The sequence below is a fragment of the Carya illinoinensis genome, chromosome 13 (genome assembly GCF_018687715.1).
Source record: "Carya illinoinensis cultivar Pawnee chromosome 13, C.illinoinensisPawnee_v1, whole genome shotgun sequence".
NCBI lineage: Eukaryota > Viridiplantae > Streptophyta > Magnoliopsida > Fagales > Juglandaceae > Carya > Carya illinoinensis.
This window is the reverse complement of record NC_056764.1, coordinates 9,655,931-9,681,512: the sequence shown is the minus strand read 5'-3', so window position 1 is coordinate 9,681,512 and position 25,582 is coordinate 9,655,931. Positions and strand designations below refer to the sequence as shown.

Genomic DNA, 25,582 nt, shown 5'->3' with positions numbered 1-25,582 from the left:
CATGCAAGTTACTCTGGTGTTAAGTTAAAAGGAAAAATCTTCTTATCATTCTCATACTCCACATATTATATTTATTTTAATTTTTTTTCATTTCTTCTATAATAAATATATAGTGTGTAGCTGATAAATAGAATAATTTAATTAGTTTAATAAAAATAAAATAAAATAAAAAATAAAAAAAATAAAAAATAATATTTTAATATATAAAATGTGTGATGTGAGATGATGTGTAGCATTTCTCTAAGTTAAAAGTCCAATTTAGGACCAAATTGTCATATTTGTTTTACCAAATTGCTATGGTAAATAGTAAATACAAAGCCTTTCAAGACATTCAATTTCACTAAACCGACGCTATTTGTGACCGTCCATGGTTACAGGTAGAAAACTGGACCAATATCCAAAGCGATATGCCTCGACGAGAATCTTTACAGACAAGATCACTTGACGAATATGCATGGATTGGCTCTGCCTGTAACGCCGCCACACAACCTCTGTTTCTCTCACCTCTGCTCCAGATCTCTGGCTCACCCTTGGCTTCTCTCTTTGCAAAACCAACCTAAACCTTCGAGACGGATACGTAGATTCTGGAATTACAAGCAGAAAACGAGGAGTACAAGGATTACCCCTTTGAGAGCGAGTCTCAGAGAGTCTCCTTATGAGGTTTTGGGATTGTCTCCCTCCGCAACTCTTGATGAAATCAAAAGGGCTTATCGTAAACTTGCTCTGAAGTATCACCCTGATGTCAATAAGGAGGCAAGTCACTATATTAAGCATACAATTCAATACAATTATTTGTGCTTTCCTCTCTCTCTCTCTCTCTCTCTCTCTCTGTTTTAAATCAAAAAAAGAAAAGTTTACGTGAGATTTTTTGGGGCATTTAACTCGAAACAGAGGATGCTTTCGTATTTTGGGTTATTTGAATTCTGAAAAAATGTGGTAAATATCAAGGCTTTATCTTTACCTATTTTTGAATTGCATTAGTTGATTTCCGAGTAATTTGGTTTTGGTTGCTTCATGTCGTATGCTTTAGCTCAATTCTAGTTTACATGATTTAGGATATCTGGTTTTGGTTCCCTAGAAGGATCCCTCTGAAATTAAGAGAGAACCAACGGGAAAATTATGGCACAGTTTGTATCTGTGTCACGCATATTTGTGCTAGAACCAAAACAATAAATCCACTCTTTATTGGCGATCACATAAAATCATGAAAATCTTTGAACTTCGTACAATTCGCTCAAGAAAGGAAAAAAAGGGGGGGAAATCCACCAAAATATCTCTCAAATTATGTAACAAAATCCCATTGGCTAGATCTAGTGCTTTGGGACGATTATGCCTTAGCAACCCTCCTATACACACCCATAATTCATATAGAGCAATGCCCAGTAGTACTTGAAACTCAAAATGTCAGCACGAATTGCTTATGTAAGAGAGTAAGACCAGAAGTTAGATGATCACTTATACTCTGAACAAATTTCTTCAAATTTCTGTCTTCTCTTCTATAAAGTTATAAACAGCTAATTTCAACCGCACTTTTGCCGATAGTCCAATATGTCATCCTTGAAGAAAAAAGGACGAATGTTGGATTTTGAACTACGAAAGAGCTTCGCAAATTCTTTTATGTATGCAAGGTGAAGGGTATTCCAGTAGAAAGAAGAATATTTTGCAGAACCCTAACTTTTTACTTTGTTTACGTTCCTAGTGCTTTTATTTATATTATTAACTTTTTCTGTTCTTATACTTTAAACAGGTGCTGCTTATCAGCACAAATGATTTGCCTGTGAAGGGCTATCATGAGAAACTAATTGACCTTTGTTTGGAGATCTCAACTTGCTTCCTATAGTTCTACTTACAGTCGTGATTCTTCCAGCATAGCTTTTCTTGTTTCTTATTAGTGTATTTTTGGATGCTGAGGGGTTAAGTGCTTAACTATATGTTGTTTTTTTTTTGGCAGTTTATCTTGTACCATAATAATTTGGTTGATTGATGTTCAAGCCACGGCTACCTTTTCTAGTTTGGTGATTTTATGTCATAAAGTGATTGCAAGTAGGCCCACCACACCACTTTGTGTAATTCACTGCCAAGTTGACTTTATTATATGTTCTTCCTTCTTACCTCCTCCATACTTTGCATTTCTATAAGTTGCTAATCTAAATCTTGTTCTTTTAGCAGCATATAGATAGATGGTGCTAACATGAAAACATATTTGGTGCACAGGCAAATGCGCAGGAGAAATTTATGAGGATTAAACATGCATACAATACATTACTGAATTCTCAATCTCGGAGGAAATATGACACTAGAAATGATGGATCTGATTATTCCTATTCTCGCGCTCAAACAAGCCAAAGTAGGAAAACACAAAATGAAGAAGAGTTCTATGGTTTTGGTAAAATCTTTTATCCTATTGAAACCAAACTCATCTTTTATGAATTTATAAAGTTTGTGTAAATGGAAGTCTAATTTCTTGTTTACATGTACTATTCACTTGAGGAAGGATGTCTACTTCAATGTTAATCCCCTACAACAGGTGCCAGATAGCCATTGGGATATCTGTCTAGTAAAAATATGATAGGTGCTGACATGGCACTATTTGGCTGGCACAGTGAGATACCACTTAATTGGAACTTTTACTGAAGGGATCTCTTGGGCCAATGGACTCAAATTCATTCTTAACATCCAAGTAACTGCATTCATCCACAGAAAGTTCTAAAAGATGTCTAGATAGACAAGCATGCAGGGAATGTGAAGTTGAACGGATTTATAATAACAGGAGTTTCCAAATGAACATTTAGACCAATAATCCCACTGCCTATTTATGTGAGCTGTGTATAATTCTTCCTGTGTGGTAAGACGCTAGTGTCCATGTCCCAGGTACCTTTGATCTCCTTGTTGCCCGATTTTCTAACATGTCATCAAACCTGTTTCTGTCATCTGTAGAAACTTTTTTTTTTTAAAGAAAAAAAAAAAGCCTGGTGGTTAGTCTTCGTCTTCCAGAGTCAATGAAAAGATTTTCTGGCCTTTCTTCACGTTTTCTATTTTATCCTTGTTTTCAATATTAGGCTTCTTCGCTGTTCTTATGATTAAGCCCTTTATTCTGCAGGTAATTTTTTGAGGGATGTTCAAATAACACTAGGTAGATATGTTTTCACTGGGAGACATCGTTTGGGCCATAAAGCCAAATTTCATTATCCTCAAATCTTATTGTGCTATTGTCATTCCCCTTAGTGTTGCAAGTTTACTTCATCACAGACTCACATTGATGTAATTCTGGTTTTGATGTTACAGAGGACTTCTTTAGAGATCTTCAAGAAGAATTCCAGAATTGGGAAGCAAGTGCTGCATCACAAGGAAAGCCAAAGAGCCTATGGGAAGAATTGGCGGTGAGACATTGTTGTCTTCATATATTGTGTTTATCCACGAAATTGATATTGTGATCTCTCTCTCTCTCTCACACACACTTTATTTATTTTTTTGATAAGTAAACACACACACACACACACACACACTTTATGTGAGTATATATATATGTATGAATATATAATGTACATTTATTATGTATAGAAGAAACCTTTTTACACATAAAATTATATATCTTGTAAATTTGCACCTGGCAGGAAATTGGAGAAGAATTTGTGGAATTTCTCGAGAAAGAACTCAACATAACTGATCAAGAGGCTGAAGTATATGATGGAACTCAGACACGCAGTTCTTTTAGAACATCTGGGACACAGAGAACAGGAAGTGGTGGTGAAGATAAAGCTAGCGAAGGGAGCAACATTGAGGATAATATTGATGATATAGAAGCAACTCTTGCTCAGTTGAAGAAGGAATTGGGTTTATAGAAGGGAAGTGCAAGTTTCCAGTGATACTGATGGTATAGAATCTAGTCTTGTTGAGATGAAAAGGAAATTGGGTTTATAGGAGGGAAATGCAAGTTTCCAGTGATACTGATGGTATAGAATCTAGTCTTGTTGGGTTTATAGGAGGGAAGTGCAGCTTCAAAGGTGGAGATCAAGTTTGTTGCTATTTCAAACGTGCAAGTAAATGCTGTATAATATACAATCAGAATTAAAACCAATTCCTTGTTCTTTTCTTTTCTTTGTTTTTATCATTTTCAGGAAAAATGGTAGTAAACGATTTTATGCTCATGGTGGGACAGATTACATGGCTTAAGATATATCTTTGGAGCATGGCAACTCTGGGCTCCAGAGAAAATTCATCTCAAATTTCGTCATTCTCTAGGTCAGCAAGAAAATAACTTTTGGAAAACAAAACAAACATGCTTATGCTTTCCACTTGAACTGAATGATATACTTTGTTTCACGCCTCCCAAATTGCCTTTCCGAATTGGCAAACTAATAAAAAAGTCTACGCCTAAAACTGAATACTAGAATATACTCTATAAAATCTGCAACCAATTGCATCTCAGAAGTCAGAACCGCTCTCCAAATCGGAAGAAGAATGCACCAGTTCCGGAGTTATGATCAACGGCGTACTCGGCTCGTACTAGACCTAGCTTGGCGCCAAAACCATAGGAAGACCCATGACCCGGTCGCCTGTAGACCTCGGTCGGGTTTCCCTTGACATCCTTTGAAGTTCCTAGATCGTTCCCATGTTCAGCAAATGCATAGATGTGTGTACCTTCTACAGGAATCCGTATCTCAGCTGCTAGCTGTAAACAACATCAGGAAGAGGAATCAGATATTTGCTGACCCATTTTACAGTACAAATACAATAAGCATAATCATATTTTGCATACGTAGAGAATTAGATAGTGTCTCTTGTAATGGATTACACTCTCTTTCTCAAACATTCATAGCATATGATGACTATTTGAAGGACTGCAAATCAAACTCTCGTCTCCTGCAATTTCTACCTCAAGAATGTTTCTGGCCGCACCAATCTCACCCATGTTGTAACCCCTCACAGAATAGGGACCTCCAAGGCTAAAAGCATCGTAACTTGGAAGGTCCCCCACGCAGCCACCATAGTGACCATGAAGAACAAGGACAGGTGGTGGTGGTTCACCAGCACCTTCCTCCACTTCCTTCAGCTGGAAAAAACGTGTCAATGTTAGCTGGTGGCGGTTGAAGAACGGAAACTTGCTGCCAATGCCAAGGCCTTGGTCTACCTGCAATTTTAACTCTATGAGAAAACGTGTAGAAAATCTGACAAATTGGATGACAGCATCCGTTCCTGCATATGGACAAAATCTTCTACTTCAACTGTTCATCAACTCCAATAACCACAAATACTGTGTATCCATTGAAAATTGCCAAAGTAGATGGAACGAACGACATGAGTCCTATTGACTTCTCAGAAACTATCATTATAAGACCCAAAGGAAGTTTCCAATGGAAAAAAAATGACTGAAAATAAGATGATCACGAGTTCCTTTGTAAAGATCTTTTATGCACTATTGACTGTTACCTAACTCTTTTCAAATCCAAATTAACCAATCAAGAAGTTATACATCACAAGAATTTAAGTTACCTGAAATACATTCCTTGAACCAACTATGGCTCCATTTAAGAACTTGGTGTTATCACTCGTAATATTTGCCTGTAAAAATGCCATTTGGTCAATGCCAGTACCGCTGAGGGTTGTTGGAGGTCCATCTGCACTAATTCCTCCATTTGGCAACACTCTTTGACCGTTTGGACAGATATTGCTGCTTTCATTATGTGTTGTTATCTCCTCCATTACAAGACCAATAGTGAATTTGCTCTGACTGGTGAAATTCTGCTTGTTGTAGAATGATCAGGATAACATTAGAGTCACCACTGTAAAGTTTACTGAAAACTCTTGACATAACAAAGCAATGAAAAAGAAACCCTCAAACTACCTCGGAAATATTAGCCTTGACACCTGCTCGATCAACCCATATAGGGGGGACTTCATCCATCCCTGGCCCACCGGTGAAGACTGGACTCAATTTCCTGCTATTGAAGCAGCTTACTCTCAGAGTTTGGTTGCGTAGACTGTACCCACCATCCAAATAAGGATGCACATACTCAAGTTTGAAGGCAAGATCATCCTGAAAAAAGAATATATCATTGACATCTTATGATACAAGCTTTTGCACAGATGACATGGACTTCCGAGAATAAAATAGACAAAACTCAAAGCGCATATTGAGCTAAGCTTACTTGAGGATTCAGGAAATTGCTGATAGTCACTGAACCATTAATGGATCTATTTAACCCGCTGATATTTCCGGTTTTCAAAAGTAATAGTCCCACCAGGCTGCAATGAAGCCTAAGCACGCAACATAGACATACACAAAGGTAATATGAAAGAAAACAAAGTAAAGCCTTCAAACCATAACACCCGAAATTTGATGGTGCGTGAAAGGGGCAGAGATATGATTGGTAAAGTATACCAGAGTGGGACGTCCTCCACGTCCAGGAACAATACTGCATTCTGTAGAAACTTCAGCGCTCTTATGTTCTAGTTCCTTAAGCTTTATTTCAACAATGATCCCCCCTTCCTTCTTCTCATCAGGCCGGGGGTTCACCTCAATGTTGGAAAACAAACCGAGAGCGTTTATGTTCCTCAGAGCTTGCTTCCCTGCCTCTATGTTAAAAACTTCGCCTGGTCGAAGCTGTAGGCGGAATTCAAACATTCACCGAGAAAATTAGAAAATTTAGCTACCAATCACACGTTTAAGGGTTTAAAACCAAGCCTGCAATTTGAAAGTCAATGACTCCGCTTAAGTTTGAAATTAGAAAGCAAGTATTCCAAAAACAACCAGTCACCAATTTAATATCTCAATCAGAACAACTCAAAAATTAACAAAGCAAAGAAAGTAATACGTAGTACCTGTTTGGGCATTTCCCTTCTCACCACGGCAACTTGCGTGTTCCCCTCAATGACATTGCCGAGCTTATCTAGGAACTGGATATTCGTCTGGGTAATATCCCCTTCCACCACCTCACAAACCACCTGCTTCGTATTCAAATTCCCGAAATTCACCACCTGCGCGCACGCATACCCTTCGTCGAAATACCATTTCTGGACCCGGTCCCGAATCCTCTGCAACAGCCTCGCGCTCACCTTCCCCTGCTCCCTCAGCATTTGCATAATCTCTATGTGCACCGACATTGGCAATAGGCATGGCTTTGCCCTCTCGACCCTCCTCTTGTAGTCCTTCTCCAGGCTCCGGTAGTACTCCATCTTCTCCTTATCGGTCATATCAACGTCCATTTCCATCGGCTTCGGCTGCGGCATTAACCCGACATTGATGCAACGAAACTTATCGGCGGACAGCCACGTGCTCTCCGTGAACGATATCGCAACACCGATGGTGCCGTCGGAATTGGTCTTCCCCTCCATGTCGACTTTCTCGAACATACCGCAGGTTGCTAGGGTCTCGAGTTCTTTCTGGAGCTGAGCCTTGTTGAAGATCCCACCGGGCCTCAAGGAGACCATCTCGAAGAAGGAGTCTTCGGTGCTGACGGTGGTCCAGCGTCTCTTATCGATAAGAGGAGGATCTAGGAAACCTTGTACTTCTTGAAGCCGCTGAGCTTGTTGAGCTGGACGACGATGTTGGCGGGAAGGCCATGTGAGTCCCATCCCTCGTTCTGCGGCTCCTCGGCATTGGCCACTGCGGGAGAGAGAAATCTCCTCCAGAAACTCCCGCCACCGCCACCGCCCCCTCGGCCGCCTCCACCGAATCCCCAGCCTCCTGAACCCCCGCCTCCTAATTCTCCAGAGAGAACGCGGATGTGGAAGAGCAGGGTGGCGGCGGAGGAGGAGGCGACGACGGTTTTGAAGAGGGGTTTGAAATAGGATTTGAGGGGTTTAGGTTTTGGAGAGCAGGAGGAATAGGGAAAGAGAAAGCGGCATTGAAGGGTGCGTTTAGGGGTGAGAGAAGGGAAGTTGGTCCTGGAGGAGAGAGGGGAGGAATGGTGGTGATGGTTTGAGGCTGTCAAAGACTGCATCTTTCTTCTTCCCCTTCCCCTCTCTCTCACACACACTCAGGTTTTGGGACTGAGGGCCGAGGGGAGTGTCGCTGTCACAGCTAGACATGGGAGGTTTTGCACTTTGCTTCGTTAACAATTTTATGAATGGAAAATGATATAATTCCAACTATATTACAGTTGGTATACAAGTGTGTATTAAATAATTAATTTTTTATTATAATTTAAACTGTTACTAGGATAATTATTTTGAATTAAAGCAAAAAATTAATTTTTTAATATGAAGTTATAGATAAATTATAGAATAGTTGGTGGTGTATCATTAACTGTATGTATTTGATGAAATTGCATTCTTTGATGAGATGTGAGTATTTCGTTTTTATTTTTATTTTTTGAAGTTAATATTTATAAATTGATCTTTTCCAGATTTCATTTAATATAAGGTTATAAAGTGAATCTTTTTCAGAGTCTAATAAATATTGAGGTATTTGAATACAGTGTATGTTGCCTAACAAGCTGTTTGTAACGGTCCATTGTGCAAGTTGATGTGCCCATATATTCCAATATCTATGGATATTTTGAGTTGACCAGCTTTTGAGTAACTTTAGAAGAACTGTGATATCAGTGAGAATGTTATGGATAGACCAGTCCTGATGAAGATAAGGGGTATGATATTACTTTGGTGACCACCTAACTCTCTCATTCGAAGATTATTCTTAAGAGATTGAATCGAATAGCTTCCTCTATGACTAGCTTTGCAGCCATGGCTTCTCCAAACGTAGGATTGATAGATTCGATTTTTTTAGTAGTTGCAAAGATAATTTCCCAATTGTTTGATATGCATATAGTTGCTGTAGCGGAAAATTTGATCCTGACAGCCACATCATAAGATAGAGAAACAAAATTTTCTGGAGAGGGAGTCCACTCTGGAGTTTTGGATGGTGAATTATTTTTGGTTGTCCATATCAATTGGTATTCTTTGAAGATTTTTATCACGGAATTTGAGAATATTATAGGAGTTTGAGTTGGATGTTTATAGATAATCTGATTTCGAAGGAACCAAAGAGAGTCCATTGCTATGATAGCAAAAAGTTGGAAGTTATGAGTCATCTCATTTTTATGGAGGTTTAGAAATTTGGACTTTAGTATTATTTTGGTCCACTTATGAAAGGGCTTGTTACCAAAGAGAGAGAGAGATAGATGTCTAGAGGCCAGGGTGAGAGACTCCATAAGACTTTTGAGTCGGCACAGCTGAGGAAGAGATGTTCAATTATTTTTTCAGTTTCCCAAAGGGGCATAGATAATTATTATATGAGAGGGTTAGGAGAAGTTTTAGCCTGTATCTTGTTGGAAGAATATAATTCAAGACTACTTTCCAGAGGAAAATTTTTAGTCTATCGTAGATTTTGATTTTCCAGATGTGATTCCAATAAGCTTTTGTAAGGTGAGTGTTTCAGAAAATTTGGAGTGCTACTGTGAGATTTGATGTATTCATATGCAAATTTGATTGTAAATTTTTCTGATTGATTGTTGGTCCAGATAGGGTGGTTAGGCATCCTTGGAGAGCTTACTTGAGGTGGGTGAATTTTTTGGATTGCTCTAACACTATCAATATGAAATAAAGCAATCAAGAGAATATCATTCCATCTTCTGGCTTGTTCTAGCATTAGAGTAGAAACTGTCAGATCCAAATCGATTTCAATGAAGAAATCTTTGGGAGTGGGTCTAAAAGAGTTCAGACTTGCGTTTGGGTACTAAGAGTATCTCAGGTACTCTCAACATTTCTCACTACTATTTATTATTTTATTATTACTTTTCACTTACTTTTACGACTATTCATTACTTTTTACATACTTTTTATTACTATTTATTACTTTATTATTACTTTTCACATACTTTTTACTACTATCCAGGGGTCTTGTCATACTTTTGTTATGGTTCCATTTACAATCTATTTGTAAAAGTTGACTTGTAGGATGGATATGGTCTTTAGAACAGTACTTTTCCAGAACCAAGAATCTGGAGTTTTTTAGGTGACTTCCAGGAAAGATGATGAGTGTAAATATTTTGTTAAGAGGAAGAACAATATTTTTCCAGAATCAAGAATATGGAGTTTTTTAGATGACTTCCAAGAAAGATGATGAGTGTATTAGATGACTTCCAAGAAAGATGATGAGTGTAAATATTTTGTTGAGAGAAATTATTGACAGAGACTTGGTTTTTGTGTGTGAGGTTCCAACCAATTTTTGTTATAAGAGTTTTGTTGAAATCCGAGGTTATTCAAATTCCTAGTCCACCTTTTTGTTTTGGTTGGCATATGGATTGCCAACTCTTTGTGGTAAAGTGAGACTTTTTATTTGGGAGGAATCTCCACCAAAAGTTCCTGAGATGAGAATCAATTTTTTCGCTGACAATTTTTGGGAGGGTGAGAGAGGACATGGTGTAGGATGGAATGGAGCTAGCCGCTGCATGCCTTGATTAAAGTTATTTTGCCGACTTCAGAGAGGAGTTTAGATCTCCATCTATTTAATCTATTTTGAATTTTTTTTAAAGATTTCTGAGAAGATTTCTGTCTTTGATCTGCTTATGTTGAGAGGGAGTCCCAAATGCTTGATGTAAGAGTTGTTTTTTTTTAAAGGGAGAATGCAAGTTATGGATGAGATTAGGTTTACACTAGGTCGAATTTCAATATTACCTCTAACGAGACCAAAACCTTTTCCTACTTTTGTTTTACAAAAATATATTTACGGCAACAAAAATATTTCATAAAAGTAAACTTATCAACTGATGTGATTTCATGTACTAATATGTTAAATTTACTTTACTATAAAGTAATTTACAATCTGACGTATTATATCAAATTACGTCAATTTATTAATTTATTTTTATAAAATCCCTTTACAACTAAAGCATTTCTCTTTTATTATTGTTTTAGGTGTACGTACCCTAGAAAAAATTAGTATAGTTAAAATGTACAAAATGTAATTAAACCTGATCTCAATACAAGAAAAATTCCTGTCATAAGGCATGAGCCTTGGGCGGAGTAAGATCAATGTTAGTCCTTAGCCTGGTCAAATTTCTATTTCGGCCATTCTTGAGTCGCAGGTGGTAAGCAAATTAACCTCCCTACGTTCTTTGTAAGAATGGAGGCCACAAGTATCTGAACTACATGCATGATGAGACATGTGGCTCTTGTTCATTATTATTGTCCATGCAAAAACTCCGGCAGCTAAAGGTTGAGCATCATTCTTTTAATTTCTTTAAGTTTGAAGGCATAGATTCATCCATTGTCAGAGATTTAAGGAGCAACAGAAGAAGAAAAGGGTTATTTGAAGGCATAAACACACTAAGACCCTCAATTGTGAATTGCAGCAGCAATGGCTCAACTCGACCGCGTGCTCAGATCATATGGTGACAAACCTAAATCAGCTCCCAGCAGCCCCACTTTAGAACATTTATTCCGAGGTATTGATTTGATTCGTCCTTTTTGTATCATTCCAAGTTTGTAGCATATATTTTATCATTTCATCAGGATCCTCGAGAAAACAGTGATAAATAGCATCACTGTTTTGGAAATTCCATGCCTTGATCACATACATGTGAATTCCCGTTAATTCTAAGTTTAAGATGCACAGGAGGCGAAAGTTCAAAGTGGTCGCCAACATCTTCACCTAGCTTTGGGAACCACCTTGACTATGAAGACGATCATTCCCACCATCACAAGAAACCATCAGTTCTGACAAAAATGAAGGAGAGGGCCAAGAAGTTGCGACATAGTCTTAGCAGGAAGAAACAGAGTGAGGATGGTAATTCTACACCCTCTTGGGGTGTCAGCTTGGATGACGATGAAGACCTAGAAGAAGATGCCGAATACCTTGGAGCCCCAAGTAATGGCATCACAGCCTTCTGTTTCTTTTAATGGATCATCCGCTCTCACATTTTCTTTTCAAAAAATGTTTGATTCACCATTTTACAAAACTAGAGTTCACGAACCGATCGATATGGTTTATTATAGTGCATTAGATTGTTAACTTTTTTTTCTTACTGTAAAATATATCTAAAATATTATATTAAGCCACGATGTTTACTTTTCGTTGCGTTGTTTTATTTTCAGTGTACGAGTCAGAGCTTGCTCCTCAGGAGTACAAAGAAACAGCTAGGCATCATCCCAGATCATTTCACGTGGTTTCTGAGAAGCATGTTTTGGCAAGCAGTGTCAATCGTGGTGATGAAGCAGATAAGGAGAATCCTATCAGCATTCCAAACAAGACAATAACTGAAACTGTGACACAGACATCGGCACCAGCTTATGTTTTAGTTTCGGATGCAACCCATGCTATTGCTTCAAAACTTCAAGGCATCAGTGTTTCAACCCCAGCAGCACCCCAAACCTTTTCAGGAGCAGCATCTCCACGAGTTCGGTCAGCACCGGCTGCTACACAAAGCGGAAATAATGCTATCATGAGTACTGGTGATCATCAAATATGGGATAGGAGTGTTTCAGTGAAGGAGTATTTGAAGCATAAACTTGAGCCTGGAGAAGATGAGAGAGCCCTTAATTCCCAAGTGACATCTCATGCAGTGAGTCCAAGGAAAAGTACCACTCCTGGGGATATAGGTGTGGTGGAGAAGGTGAGAGAAGCTGTAACTTCTTTGCTCCGGAACGAGGAGTCACCCAGATCCACAGCTACTAGTTCTGCCAAAAACTCATCATTACACCTGCCAATTTCCACCCGTGCGCATTCGGCTAAAAGCTCACCAGCACAGCTTCTAGTCTCCACCAGTTCACAGGAAACTGGTAATCTTTTCTAAACAGAAATTATTAACTATTTGTCGTTAATCATGTTAGAATATAAATTTTATGTTTAAATTTAATTTCTTCTTCTGACTTTAAGCTCCTGAAATAAGAAGTGATTTGACATATATGGTATCATATCAGTAATCTGGAATTCATCTTACTTTGACAACCACGCTCTATCCTAAACATATATGGGAAAAGGTTAATGGGAGTCGGTTAATAACTTCTATAGAATAATCTATGTAGATATATAAGATCAGGCATATACAAGATCCATACAGTATTTGGCATATGGTGGTAAGAAGTAACTTGGTGAAATGGATATATGTGCTTTGTCATTGGAAGGAGAATCTGACTCTCTTATGGATTCCATCTTATAAATTGATTTTTCTTTTGAGAAAATCCTTCATTCATAAAGAGATTTCATAAAAATAAACATATAAATTGATATGTATTAATGTGATATGTTAGATTTATTTTACAGGAAAAAGAATTTTTCGATCAAACATTTCACATTAAGCCATATTAACTTACGAATTTATTTTTACAACCTCTCTTCATGGATGTAGCCCTCTTTTCTTTTTGGCAAAATAATCCATATCTCATGAGTCTGTTTTTTATATTGCAGCTGGGGAAGAAGAAAATAGAGGCAGAATACTCCAAGCCAATTGAGAGAGAATTGCAACTGTTAATACATAAACAAATTTTTCTGTGTAGTAATTTTAGGAATCAATAAGTAGTCTACAGAAATGATTTCCAGTACTGTTTGAGTAAGCAGTATGTGTTCACCAATAAACTGTTTCTGCAGCTCTTTAAATTCAAAAATGTCAAAATCAATGCAAAGAAATGTGGACCTTTCCTGTTAATGAATGTATTTACTTTAAGAGAGTTCAAAGATGCATATATCATTTTCATGGCAAATCATCAATATTAAGGGTTGGTTTTTGACAATGTCTCATAAATATGTAAATATACCGTAGAAAAATGATGTTAGATAAGACGTTTTATTAGGTTTTAAAAGTTGATTAAACATATTACAAATTAAAAAAAAAAAACTAATATAATTTTTGTTTTGAAATTTGAAATAGTTGATTATTTTTTATGTTATAATATACGTTTAAAGTTTTAAAAAATTGTATTGGGTTTTGATAATAATTAATTAATTATTAAATAAAAAATTTAAAAGTTTAAAACTGAAGATTTTTTTGGTTTTTTATTAATATTTTCAAAAAATTATAAGAAATTGTGAGAATATCAACAATACCTAAAAATACTTAGATTACCCAAACAACCCAATATCGTCAGTAAATAGAGAATGAGGGGCATGACCAGCAATGTTTCATGGGGTTTAGATAGTAGACTGCAGTGACGGATAGAATGGGCCAATTCTAGACCTTGTAAACCAATTATATAGATAAAAGGTCTCTTATCTTTTGTCTTTTCGTTTTTGTTTTTGCTTGATAATAAGCGAGAACAAAGGTGACTTCTCTACTTGGATGTGACAAAAATAGCACCTTACTGATTGAAAATAGGATAGAAACGGCCTATATATAAAGAATCCACAAAAGATACTGCTACATAGAGTAATGTTATATATTACACTATTAATTTACAACACTTTTTATTACTCTTGGACCATGTCCTATGTTTTTTAAATAAAAATTTCAAAATTGATTAATAATACCACCTCCGATAAGAATAAAATAATAGTGTGATATATCAAATTTTCTAATAATTGGAGGATGGTTGCTCATGCAAAATCAGAGTCAAATCTAATCCCCATAAGCTTTTGATGCGTATATTTATGATCTCTGTGAGTAAGCGGAAGCTGAATTAACGATTTTTTTTAATATCCTACAATTCCAAGTCCAGAGGTCTAAATAATAAAAATTTATTCATTAATTTTATTTTCTTTTTTATATAACTAGTTTTCAATTGAGATAGACTCATACCAAAGGTAGTCCAAAGGTCTGTCGAAAATATATCATACGAGTATTTTCTGGGTACGTAATCTAAAAAAAAAAAAATATTTTCAATATCAATGTATTGATAAATCAAAGTTATAGTACTTTATCAATTGGTACGTACTGATCACAAAACAAAACAACAAATAAAGGAAACATTAAAAGTACTCCAACAATATACACTAAAATCGGTTGAATTATATATATAATTTAACTGGTATGTCTTTTCCTTGTAGTAATATATCAAAAGATGATGCCATGAGTTTTTTTTTTTCCTTAAATATATATAAAAATAAAATAAAAATTAGAGACAAATCTTCTACGGTTGACCCTCATGCTTGGCGAGAGGGGTTGAGCGGTATGTATGACCGGACTCGCTCAAAAATCTACTAAAGAGGTCATGCGGCGCATAAGCTAGGCACCCTTCGTTCACCCTCGCGGTTGGTGAGAGGGGTCGAGCGGTATATATGACCAGACTTGCCCAGAAATCTTATGCAGAGGTCGTGCGGCGCGTAAGCCAAGCAACCCCCCTGGACCCTTGCGCTTGGCGAGAGGGAGCCGTTTGTCGATTCTGCAAAATTCAAACCAATCGGTGTAAATAATCATTGAAGTTTGCAAACTCGATCTACTTGGTTGAGGTGAGGAGAAGCTTTGCGTTGCTATCCATTGGAGGAGACAATATTTCTGAAGTTGTGTCGGGTAGTCTTGGGATTATCTCGCACTTCGCCAGGGGAGAGGTAGGGGCGCCTCAAAGCACACCCTACCCTTTGGGTCCCCGAAGGGAGGTAATCATCCACTCGTCGCAACAGGACGAGATAATTCTTGAACAACCTCAGGGCTGAACTAGCTTTCCCCCACGGGGGAGGTTGGGTTAGCCTGTTCAGGCAGTTTGCGACTATACCCAGACGTGGAGGTAGTATGTTCAGGCAGTTTGCGACTGTACCTGCTCTCGCCCGATGATGTGGTAGGAAAAGGGAGTGAGGGCCAGGCTGGTGTTGTGCCCACAGGGTAATGTTCTAGTAGTCTTAGGGCTAGACTCACTCTTCCCCGGGACTAGACCTGCCTGTTGACCCACATGTGTAGGTAGTCTGTTCAGGTAGTTTGTGACTGTACCCCCTCTCGTTTGTTGACATCGCAAGGAAGGTAAGTGAGGATCGGGCTGGTGTCGCGTCCACTCTTCATCGTGTAGAGAAAATGTATGTTTGGGTAAGCTCAGAGCTGGACCCACTCTCCCCTGCGAGAGGGTAGAGGCGGCCTTTGGCTCATCCCGCCCTTTGGTACCCCGAGGGGAGGTAATCTGTTTAGGCAGTCCTTGACTGGACCCGCTCCTGTCGGTTGACGCCCATGACAAAGGTAAGTTGAAGTGCAATTGAGGCTAGCCCGCTTCTCGCCGAGGGAGGGATAAAGCAGCCATTCAGTATTACACACATTCTTTTGGTATCTGTCTCACTTAAAAATGAGTAGCATAAAGGCTATTCCAAGTGTAGAAGAGTGTCGCATAATAATTAGGAATAAAATTTCTAAATTGTCTCTACAAGAAAAGTTTCCTTAAAATCAAACCCGTAAAAAATGGTGAAAACATTCTCAAAGAAAAAATAAAAATGGTGATATGTGCAATAAATGGAAGAGTGTAATCGAAATGAAAAGGTACTGGTCGTGAACCAGATTCATATTGTTGAATTTGATTGAGTGTAAAGAAAAAGTAAATGACATGAAATTAAATAAGCAGGAATTTAAATGCAAGAAAAGTAAATAACATAAAATTAAATAAGCAGAAATTTAAATGCAAGAAAAGTAAATGACATCAATTTAAATAAATTGGAAAAAAAAACTACAGGTGGAGGAGGAAGGATGGGTAGCAACAGTTGGGCCAGGGGCTCTACAACTGTGCTGCCATCTCTCTCACAAAATAAACTGGAGAAAAAAACTACAGGCAGATGAGGAAGAATGGGCAGCAACAATTGGGCTAGGGGGCTCTACAACTATGCTGCCATTTCTTTCTCACAAAATAAATTGGAGAAAAAACTATAGGCGGAGAAGGAAGGATGGGCAGCAATAGTTGGGCTAGGAGGGCTCTACAATTATGCTGTCATCTCTTTCTCACAAAATAAACTGGAGAAAAAAACTACAGGCAGAGGAAGAAGGATGGCAGCAACAGTTGGGCCATGGGGCTCTACAACTATCCTGCCATCTCTTTCTCACAAAATAAATTGAAGAAAAAATTGCAGGCATAGGAGAAAGGATGGACATAAATAGTTGGGCCAGGGGGCTCCACAACTATGCTACCCTCTCTCTCTCCCCACTTGAGTTCTTTCAAAAACTAAAAAAAAAAAGATAAAAAAAAATCTACATTACTTTACTCGACCGAAAATAAAAATGAAGACTTCCGAGCCACCAAGACTCCCCACCTACTCAACTGTTTCGTGCATCCATGCGTTCAAAAGACAAAGAAAAAACTGCTGCCAACTCAAGAGTCTTGTTGCTTGTCCATCCAAAATGAAAAGCATAACTTGCTGCATGTTCAACGTCTCTTTTTCCTGTGTGTGTAAAGCACCTGCAGAACTTTCCTTTTTTGTGTGTAGAGCAGCTGCTTGTGTAGAAAGTCCAAAGAGAGCCCTTGCATTGTGTATCCAGCTGCAGTTCCCAATGTCTTTCTCTACTGTATGTCTTCCGTAAAATCCCCAAAAGCTGAAGTCAAAAGTCCAGCATTTTCTAAGAAAAGCTCCCCACCTCTTTCTCTGCTTGTTGCTCAGCTGCTGTCCTACTGTGTAAAGAAGAGAATATTTGGCTGTTGAATATCTTCATTGAAAACAGAGTATCCAGCTTTATACAAAAGATTTGCTATAATCTTGCTAATCTATTTTAGGTAATCTAAGTAAAATGGGAAATTGAAAGCATTATGAAATTACAACTGATACAATATACATTTATCCCATGAATATCAGGATATCATTAACCTTCTCAACACTCCCCCTCAAGTTGGAGAGTGAATGTCAAGAACTCCTAACTTGCATATCATAGTTGAGAAAGTTTCCTTTCCCAATGGCTTTGTGAACACATCCGCAAGCTGATTTGCTAAAGCAACATATTTGGTTACAATTGAAATGTCTTGTATTTTGCCACAAATAAAATGACAATGTCGGTTTTGGATGCAATATTCACAAATCCTTCAACACTGAGCGTAGCCAAGATAATTCACAGCATGTACCTATCATGGCTCTATATTCTGCTTCTGCTGAGGAGAGAGGTACAGTTTTCTGTCTCTTTGTCTACCAGGAAATAAGGGAAGATCCTAAAAAAACATAATAGCCTGTGTTGGATCTATGAGATGTTGGACAACCAGCCCAATCCGAATCAGAAAAGGCTCGCAAAGATAAATTATTCTGAGAAGGGAAAAACAAGCCTTGTCCTGAATTACTTTTCAAATAAATCAACACACGCAAGGCAGCCTCCATATGTGGCTTGTGTGGTGCATGCATAAATCTGCTCAACATATGTACCGAATAAGTGATATCCGGCTAGGTTATAGTCAAATATATTAGGCGTCCAACAAGTCGCCTATATTGAGATGGGTCTCTAAGTAATTCACCTACATCCGAGAGTTTTATATTTTGTTCCATGGGAAAGTTCACAGGTTTAGCACCCAAAAAACCACCATTGTTTAGAATTTCCAAGGTGAATTTCCGTTGTGAGATGGAAATACCTTTCTTTGACCGAGAGACTTCAATGCCCAAAAAATATTTCAAATCTCCCAAATCTTTAATCCAGAAACAACTATGCAGAAATTGTTTAAGATTCAAAATGGCTATGAGGTCATTACCCGTAATAAGAATGTCATCAACATAGATCAATAAGGCTGTAAAAGACTTGCCTTTTTCGACATGTGAACAATGAGTAATTTGCTTTGTATTGAACTGAACAAATCTGGCATCTTGGATGGCTGTAGAGAACTTGGCAAACCATTGACGGGAATTGTTTAAGAGTCAAAATGGCTATGAGGTCATTACCCCTGATAAGAATGTCATCAACATAGATCAATAAGGCTGTAAAAGACTTGCCTTTCCGACATGTGAACAATGAGTAATTTGCTTTGTATCGAACAAATCTGGCATCTTGGATGGCTGTAGAGAACTTGGCAAACCATTGGCGGGAAGTTTGCTTTAAGCCATATAATGACTTGTTGAGGTGACACACTAGGTTCTCCCCTTGTTGCCGAAGACCAGGAGGCAGAGACATATAAATTTCTTCATGGAGATCATCATGAAGAAAAGCATTGTTGATATCAAGTGGGTGGAGAGACCAATTCTGGGCAGCTGCCAAAGCTAATAAACAACGAACAATAATCATTTTAGCAGTGGGAGAAAAGGTGTCATGATAATTGATACCTTCCAACTGAGTGTATCCTTTCGCAACTAAACAACCTTTGTAATGCTCAATAGTACCATCGGAGTGACGTTTGATTTTACAAACCCAACGACACCCAATAGGCTTCTTTCCAGGAGGGAGAGAAGTGAGAGACCAAGTGTCATTGGCTTCTAAAGTTGTCAATTCAGATTGCATTGCTTCTAGCCAGTGGGAATGAGAAGCTACTTTGACATAAGATGTAGGTTCAATATCCTGACTAATAGTAGTAATAAAGGAGCGATGCTGGGGTGAGTAACGATGATAAGAGATAAAATCGAAAGAGGATACCACATACCTTTTTGTAAACCAAATGACAAAGGCGACAATTGTTTGGGAGACGTCACTTGGTTTCAAACATAATCATGTAGAGCAATGGGAGGAACATGAGGTCATTGAGAATGACGTAAGACTAGTGCAACGGAAGGACTAGCGGGAGTGGGCTGAACAGGGTCCAAAGAAGAAAGGGAAGTTGGAGGTGAAATAGGGTCTGAATGGGAAGCTAATTCTAGAGGTGCAGGTGGAAGGATTGGTTGTGTTGGTGGTGTGTGTTGGACGGTTGAAAGGGGTCCTGAAGAGGAAGGATCGAAAATGGAAAGAGGAATGATGGGTGTTGAATTTGTGAAAGTGGATGGAGTGAACTCATATGAAAAGATATTTTCATGAAAAATAACGTCACGGCTAGTGAATACTTGATGGGTTGCAAGGTCATAGAGTTTGTAAGCTTTCTGACCAACCGGGTAACCAAGAAAAACACAACGTTTGGCTTGAGGGGCAAATTTATGAGGAACATGCACATCAGTAGTATATGCAAGACACCCAAAAACTCTAAGGTGAGAATAAGAGGGAAGCTTGCCATAAATACATTCAAAAGGAGTTTGATGAGAAAGAAGTGTTGTAGGCAAACGATTAATTATATGGACTGCAGTGAAAACACATTCTGCCCAAAAATGTAAAGGGAGATGAGCTTGAAAGTGAAGGGCTCGAGCTGACTCAAGAATATGGCAATGTTTGAGCTCTTCAACCTCATTTTGTTTGGGAGTTTAGACACAAGAATGTTGATAAGTGGTGCCCTTTTGTTTATAAAATTCCCAATAGAAAAGAATTCCCATCCATTTTCAACCCGAATGTTAGCTATCGAGGCATTGAATTGTGTTTGGACAAAAGAGAAAAAATTGACAAGTAAATGTTGCGTTTCACTTTTGTGATGCATAAAAAATACCCATGTGAATCTAGAATAGACATCCACAATATTCAAAAAATATTTAGCACCAGAAAGAGAGGCAATTTTGTAAGGGCCCCAAATGTCACAATGGATTAATTCAAAATGTTTAACAGACAAAATTGACCTTGTAGAAAATGGAAGCTGACTTTGTTTTGCACGTGCACAAACATCACAAGCATTATTGGACTTGGAAGGAAATTTTAACAATGTTTTGCCATAAAATCTAGTCTAGAGGAAGATAAATGCCCTAATCGGCAATGCCACTGGTCGGTGATTTGAGAATAGGATGAACGGCTAGCAATGGCTGCTGTGGATTGTATGTTTTTTTTTTTTTTCTGGTTTCTCTGATGCTATCGCAACCAAGTAATAAAGTCCATCTCGTTGTTTACCGAAACCAATCGTCGTCCTCGTCATCAAGATCTACAAAATACACCAATGAGGAAAGAAGGTTACTGAACAATTGAGGTCTCTTGTAATTCGACTCATAGACATTAAATCCACCTTAAAGGATGGAACACCAAGTACATTTTTCAAAAAAATAACTAAATTCAATGGTAAGGTCCTAGTAGATGTAATCGGGGCCCATTCTCCACTTGGCATAACAACTGGTGGTGAAAGGGTGTTCTCTTTATTGTCAACAAGCAAAGTTGGATATGACATAATGTGGTCTGTTGCACCACTATCAATAATTAATTGGTGGGGGCATAACAATGTTTTTGACAAACCTAGAGTAGCAATAGAAGTATTAGCTTAGGAGTAGCAGATTGTGAAGCTCCTTTACCGTTCATGATAGATAATAATTGCTGGATTTGAAAATCAGAGATCCCGTTTGTCACCGACTACAGTACCTGCATCATTGGCCCCTCCTTGACATTATTGGCTGAAGATGGATGGTTATTGTTGTGCTTAGAATGAGTGCTTCCTTGATTGGACCTATTTGATGCATGTTTTGGGTGTCTTGGCGGATACCCATTCAACTTCCAACATGTGTCTCACACATGGTGGTCTCGATCACAGTAAGAGCAATGTAAAGGTCTAGGATTGTTAGAAATATTTACTTTGTATTTTTCACCTCAATTTACAGTGAAGGGTCAGTACCCTTTTTATACAGAGTAAAAGAATGTTTTAGTCATATCGAAATATTACAACTGGTGCTATGCACAGAGGCATGCACATTACATGAGCAACGGTTTTACAGTGGATGATGTGTTGAGGGAATTCTTGCAGGAGGTGGTGCAGGAGGTGGTAGTGCTCTGGCAGATTCCTTTGAGTGCGCATGGATGGTATCCTTTGTGACACATGATGAGGACGTAGGCTCTTCATGGTCTGCATGGTTTGCATGAGTATCATTTATTGAGCTAATAGTCCCCTTCAAGTCAAGCTGTCTTAAGCGTAGACTTGTGCATAAGAGCTAGAACCTGGCAACCGATAGAGGCTTGGTGAGAAGGTCTGCTAATTGATCCTTGCCAGAGATGAATGCTACTGACAGTGATTTATTTAGAACTCGGTTTCAAACAAAATGAAAATCAATCTCCACATGTTTTGTTCTGGCATGAAAAACGGGATTGGAAGATAGATACATGGCATTGAGATTATCGCAATACAAAGTGGGTGCAATGTCGAGATTGATACTAAGGTCTTTGCAGAGATGTTGTACCCAAATAATTTCAGCAGTAGCAATTGCGACAACCTTGAACTCAGCTTCAGTAGAGGATCTTGCAATTGTTGGTTGTTTCTTGGATGACCAGGAAATTAAATTTGGACCAGAGAAGAGGAGATAGGCATTGGTTGAGTGTTGATCATCAAGGCATCCTACCCAGTTGGCGTTAGAAAAAGCTATGATATTCATCTTAGAAGACTTGCTGAAGAACAGTCCAAGGTGGGAGGTGTTTTTGAGGTAACGGAGAATTCGTTTAACCGCTTTCCAATGAGGAATTCGGGGAGCATGCATGTATTGATAGACCTTATTCATGGCAAAAGCAAGATTAGGCTGTGTGAAAGAAAGGTACTGTAATGACCCAATTGTACTGCAATAGAGCGACTGGTCTTCAAAGAGATCGCTTGTATACAGAGACAGTTTTTCAGAAGAGGCCATTGGCATCTTGATGGGCTTTGTAGCAGCCATGTTTGTTCGTTTAAGGAGCTCGAGTATATATTTATTTTGGGTAAGTAATAAGCCATCTACAGTATGTGTAACTTCGATCCCCAAGAAGAAATTAAGTGGCCCGAGGTCTGAAATTGGAAACTTAGTGCTCAAGCTGTTAACAAGGTCTGTAATCAATTACATAGATGAACCTGTAACCAACAGATCGTCAACATAAACTAGAACATAGAGAGAGTTGGACTTGAGCCTTTTAACAAATAATGAGCAATCTGCAGATGAAATGGTGAAACCAAGATCAAGTAATTTTTCACTGAGGCGAGAGTACCAAGCAAGGGGAGATTGCTTCAGACCATAAATTGCTTTTCGAAGCTTGCACACGTGTTGAGGAAATTGAGGATGATTGAAACCAGGTGGTTGTGCCATATACGTTGTTTTTGACAGTGGTCCATGAAGGAATACATTCTGAACATCATATTGATGTATGGGCCAACCGTGAGACACAGCTAGAGCAAGAACCAAGCGAATGATGGTGGCCTTAATAACAGGATTGAAAGTCTGGTCATAGTCCAAACCAGATTTCTGTAGAAATCCTTTGGCAACCAATCGAGCCTTCCTCCTCTCGATGGTGCCATCAGCTTTGTGCTTAGTTCAAAAAACCCATTTGCAAGAAATAACATTGGACGCCTCAATTGGTGATACAAGAGTCCATGTATTGTTTTTGAGCAACGCATTAAATTCAGTGGACATGGCGTTGCACCACTCGGGATATTTTTGGGCAATAGAAAAACATGATGGATCTTCTGGAATATCAGAGGTAATGGAGATATGAGCTCGAGGTGGAGGCCAGGGGATGGTGCCGTCGGTATACTAACGTGGGCGTGTTGAACCAGTTTGTGATCTTGTTCTCATTGTTCGGACATGCTGCTGCACATGTTGAGAAGACAGCTGTGTTGGAGATGGATGAGAACTGGGAGATGGAGGCGAAGAGGGTGGTGCGCCTAGAATAGAGTGAGTTGGAGTTGAGGCAGTAGTAACGAGAGGAAAAGGAAGAATGGCATGGGTGGACTCAGTAGAGGAAATGGGTTGGGAGGATTGAGCAAAAGGAAAAAGACTTTCATTGAATTTAATAATCTTTAGAGATGTATGTTCGTTTGGTAGGAATGTGATAATAGATGGAACCATGATGGTTCGGGCTGGAGCCGAGATAAACACATTGAATGGCTCGGTAATCAAATTTGTGTTGATTAAAAGGCCTTGTTAAAGGCCAACAAGCAGACCCAAAAACCCGGAGGTCTTTATAATCGGGGTCAGTTTTGTGTAAAAGAAAATGTGGAGAGTTATTTTGAAGAGAAGGTGAAGGCAAGATGTTAATTAATTTTACTGCATCTTTAAAGGCAAAAGGCCAGAAACTGAGAGGGATGGAGACATGTGCTAACAAGGCAATACCAGATTCAACAATGTGTTTGTGCTTTTGTTCAATTATTCCATTTTGGGTATGAGCATGCGGGCGTGTGACACGATGCTTAATACCCGAAGTGGCTAAAAGTTCAGAAAAAATTCTAAATTCCCCTCCCTAATCGGTTTGTAATTATTTGATTTTGGTGTTGAACTGTAATTCGACATACGATTTGAATTTAGTAAAAACCGATAATGCTTGTGATTTTTCTTGTATGGAAAAAGCCAGGTATGACGGAAATAATGATCAACAAAGGTAATATAAAACCGAAAACCTTCACTTGAGATATGAGGGGAAGGTCCCCACAAGTCACTAAATACAAGTTGAAAAGGTTTAGTAGACATGGTAAGTCTAGTAAGAGCAGTTTGTGATGATGCTTGCCCATGACACACGCAATAGAAAAATGAGAAGTGAAAGATGGATCAAAAGGAAGTCCATGCTGTTGAAGAATGGTTCTGACAATCTTGATGGATGGATGTCCCAATCGGGAGTGCCATGTAGGAATAGAAGTTAGAGAACTGGTGTAAGCTTGAGGAGGTGATGGTGCGAAGGTGTAAAGGCTATTAGTAGTTGTCCCTTGAAGTAGTACTTTCCCCGTGGTGCGATCCTTTACATGGAAATGATAAAAAAAATTGAAAGTAAACATCATTGTCATGGCAAAACTGACTAACGGAAACAAGATTTTTAGTGAATGAAGGAACACAGGGGAGTTTATTTAATATGGACGGAGAAGAAGAGAGAGGAAAAGTAGCAGAACCAGTGTGCGAGATCGAAACGGATGAGCCATCACCAACACAAAGATGTTCATCACCATGATATTCAGCAGTCTGTAGGTTCAAATTGGCAAGATCACTTGTAATGTGATTGGTAGCAGCCGTGTCAGGATACCAGGCACCATCAAAGACTTGAGAGGAAGAGCTGTAGTGAGCTGAGGGAGAAGCAGAAGCTGTGTATGCTTGGTTGAAGTGATAGATGCAGGTAAGGGCAATATGGCCAACTCTGTTACAAACTTGGCAAACAGGATGATTGTCAGTTGTTTGGGAGGATGAGGCAGGAAAGAAATTACCTATGGTTCCATGAGAGCTACGGCCTCGAGATGGAGTTGAACGACCTCCACGACCACGATTATTGCGGCCACGGAAACCATGGTTTCGCCCAGAGTTGGAAGGGGCACGAGCAGAGAAGTGGGCAGATACATCAGGGGACGAAAAAAGTGAGGTTGTTGTGGCATGATGTTGCATCCAAGTTTCATGAGCAAGCAGATGACCGAGCAACTCTTCCGTGGAAATGGGATCCAGTCGAGCAGTGACAGAGGATACCAAGGCATCATAATTAGGGCCAAGCCCAGCAAGCAAGTAAGGGACGAACTCAGTAGATGGAAGAGGACGTCCAGTTGCATTCATTATATCTGCTAATATTTTCGCTCGTCGAAAATAGACTTGAATGGAATCATTTCCCTTTTTCAAAGATGCAAGTTGAAGTTGTGTTTGTATGATCTGTGCCTAAGAAGAAGAGGCAAATGTAGACTCTAAAGAGAGCCAAACATCCCTAGCAGAGGTACAGCCAATGACTTGTCCAATGATAGACTCGAGAGGGAAGAGATGAGTGCATACATGAACATTTGATCATGGTCGACCCAGAGTTCATATTCAGGATTTGATGAACCATTAGAGAGTTTGGCAGGAGGAGGTGGGTAGGAGCCATCAACATAT

At 38.8% G+C, this 25,582-nt stretch overlaps 2 protein-coding genes and 1 pseudogene across 4 annotated transcripts; 2 read left to right on the top strand and 1 right to left on the bottom strand.

The window, feature by feature from the left end:
* The first annotated feature begins 348 nt into the window (after positions 1-348).
* Positions 349-4,093, top strand: LOC122291758 (chaperone protein DnaJ). 3 transcript variants are annotated; one of them, XM_043099726.1, is made up of 6 exons: positions 601-753; positions 1,952-2,066; positions 2,215-2,386; positions 3,101-3,133; positions 3,286-3,380; positions 3,615-4,093. In XM_043099726.1, the coding sequence occupies exons 1-6, from the start codon at positions 740-742 to the stop codon at positions 3,840-3,842; spliced, it is 657 nt and encodes a 218-aa protein (XP_042955660.1). In that variant the 5' UTR covers positions 601-739; the 3' UTR covers positions 3,843-4,093. The 3 variants fall into 3 exon arrangements, with proteins under 3 accessions (XP_042955658.1, XP_042955659.1, XP_042955660.1); XM_043099724.1 differs by lacking the exon at positions 1,952-2,066 and having other exon boundaries at positions 349-753; XM_043099725.1 differs by lacking the exons at positions 1,952-2,066; positions 3,101-3,133 and having other exon boundaries at positions 350-753.
* A 166-nt stretch (positions 4,094-4,259) lies between these two features.
* On the bottom strand, positions 4,260-8,065 carry LOC122291756 (annotated as a pseudogene).
* Positions 8,066-10,903: 2,838 nt separating this feature from the next.
* On the top strand, positions 10,904-13,608 carry LOC122292802. Its single transcript, XM_043101321.1, has 4 exons — positions 10,904-11,387; positions 11,558-11,809; positions 12,037-12,720; positions 13,349-13,608. Exons 1-4 carry the CDS (start codon positions 11,300-11,302, stop codon positions 13,390-13,392), a joined length of 1,068 nt encoding a protein of 355 aa, XP_042957255.1. The 5' UTR covers positions 10,904-11,299; the 3' UTR covers positions 13,393-13,608.
* Positions 13,609-25,582: the final 11,974 nt, after the last annotated feature.

Excerpts from the sequence above, each read along its gene's own strand:
- LOC122291758 (XM_043099724.1), top strand. The coding sequence starts at position 451 with ATGCATGGATTGGCTCTGCCTGTAACGCCGCCACACAACCTCTGTTTC. Across the intron at positions 754-2,214 it reads ACCCTGATGTCAATAAGGAG|GCAAATGCGCAGGAGAAATT; the intron begins GCAAGTCACTAT and ends TTTGGTGCACAG. Across the intron at positions 2,387-3,100 it reads AGAAGAGTTCTATGGTTTTG|GTAATTTTTTGAGGGATGTT; the intron begins GTAAAATCTTTT and ends TTTATTCTGCAG.
- LOC122292802 (XM_043101321.1), top strand. The coding sequence starts at position 11,300 with ATGGCTCAACTCGACCGCGTGCTCAGATCATATGGTGACAAACCTAAA. Across the intron at positions 11,388-11,557 it reads TTTAGAACATTTATTCCGAG|GAGGCGAAAGTTCAAAGTGG; the intron begins GTATTGATTTGA and ends TAAGATGCACAG. Across the intron at positions 11,810-12,036 it reads CGAATACCTTGGAGCCCCAA|TGTACGAGTCAGAGCTTGCT; the intron begins GTAATGGCATCA and ends TTTTATTTTCAG.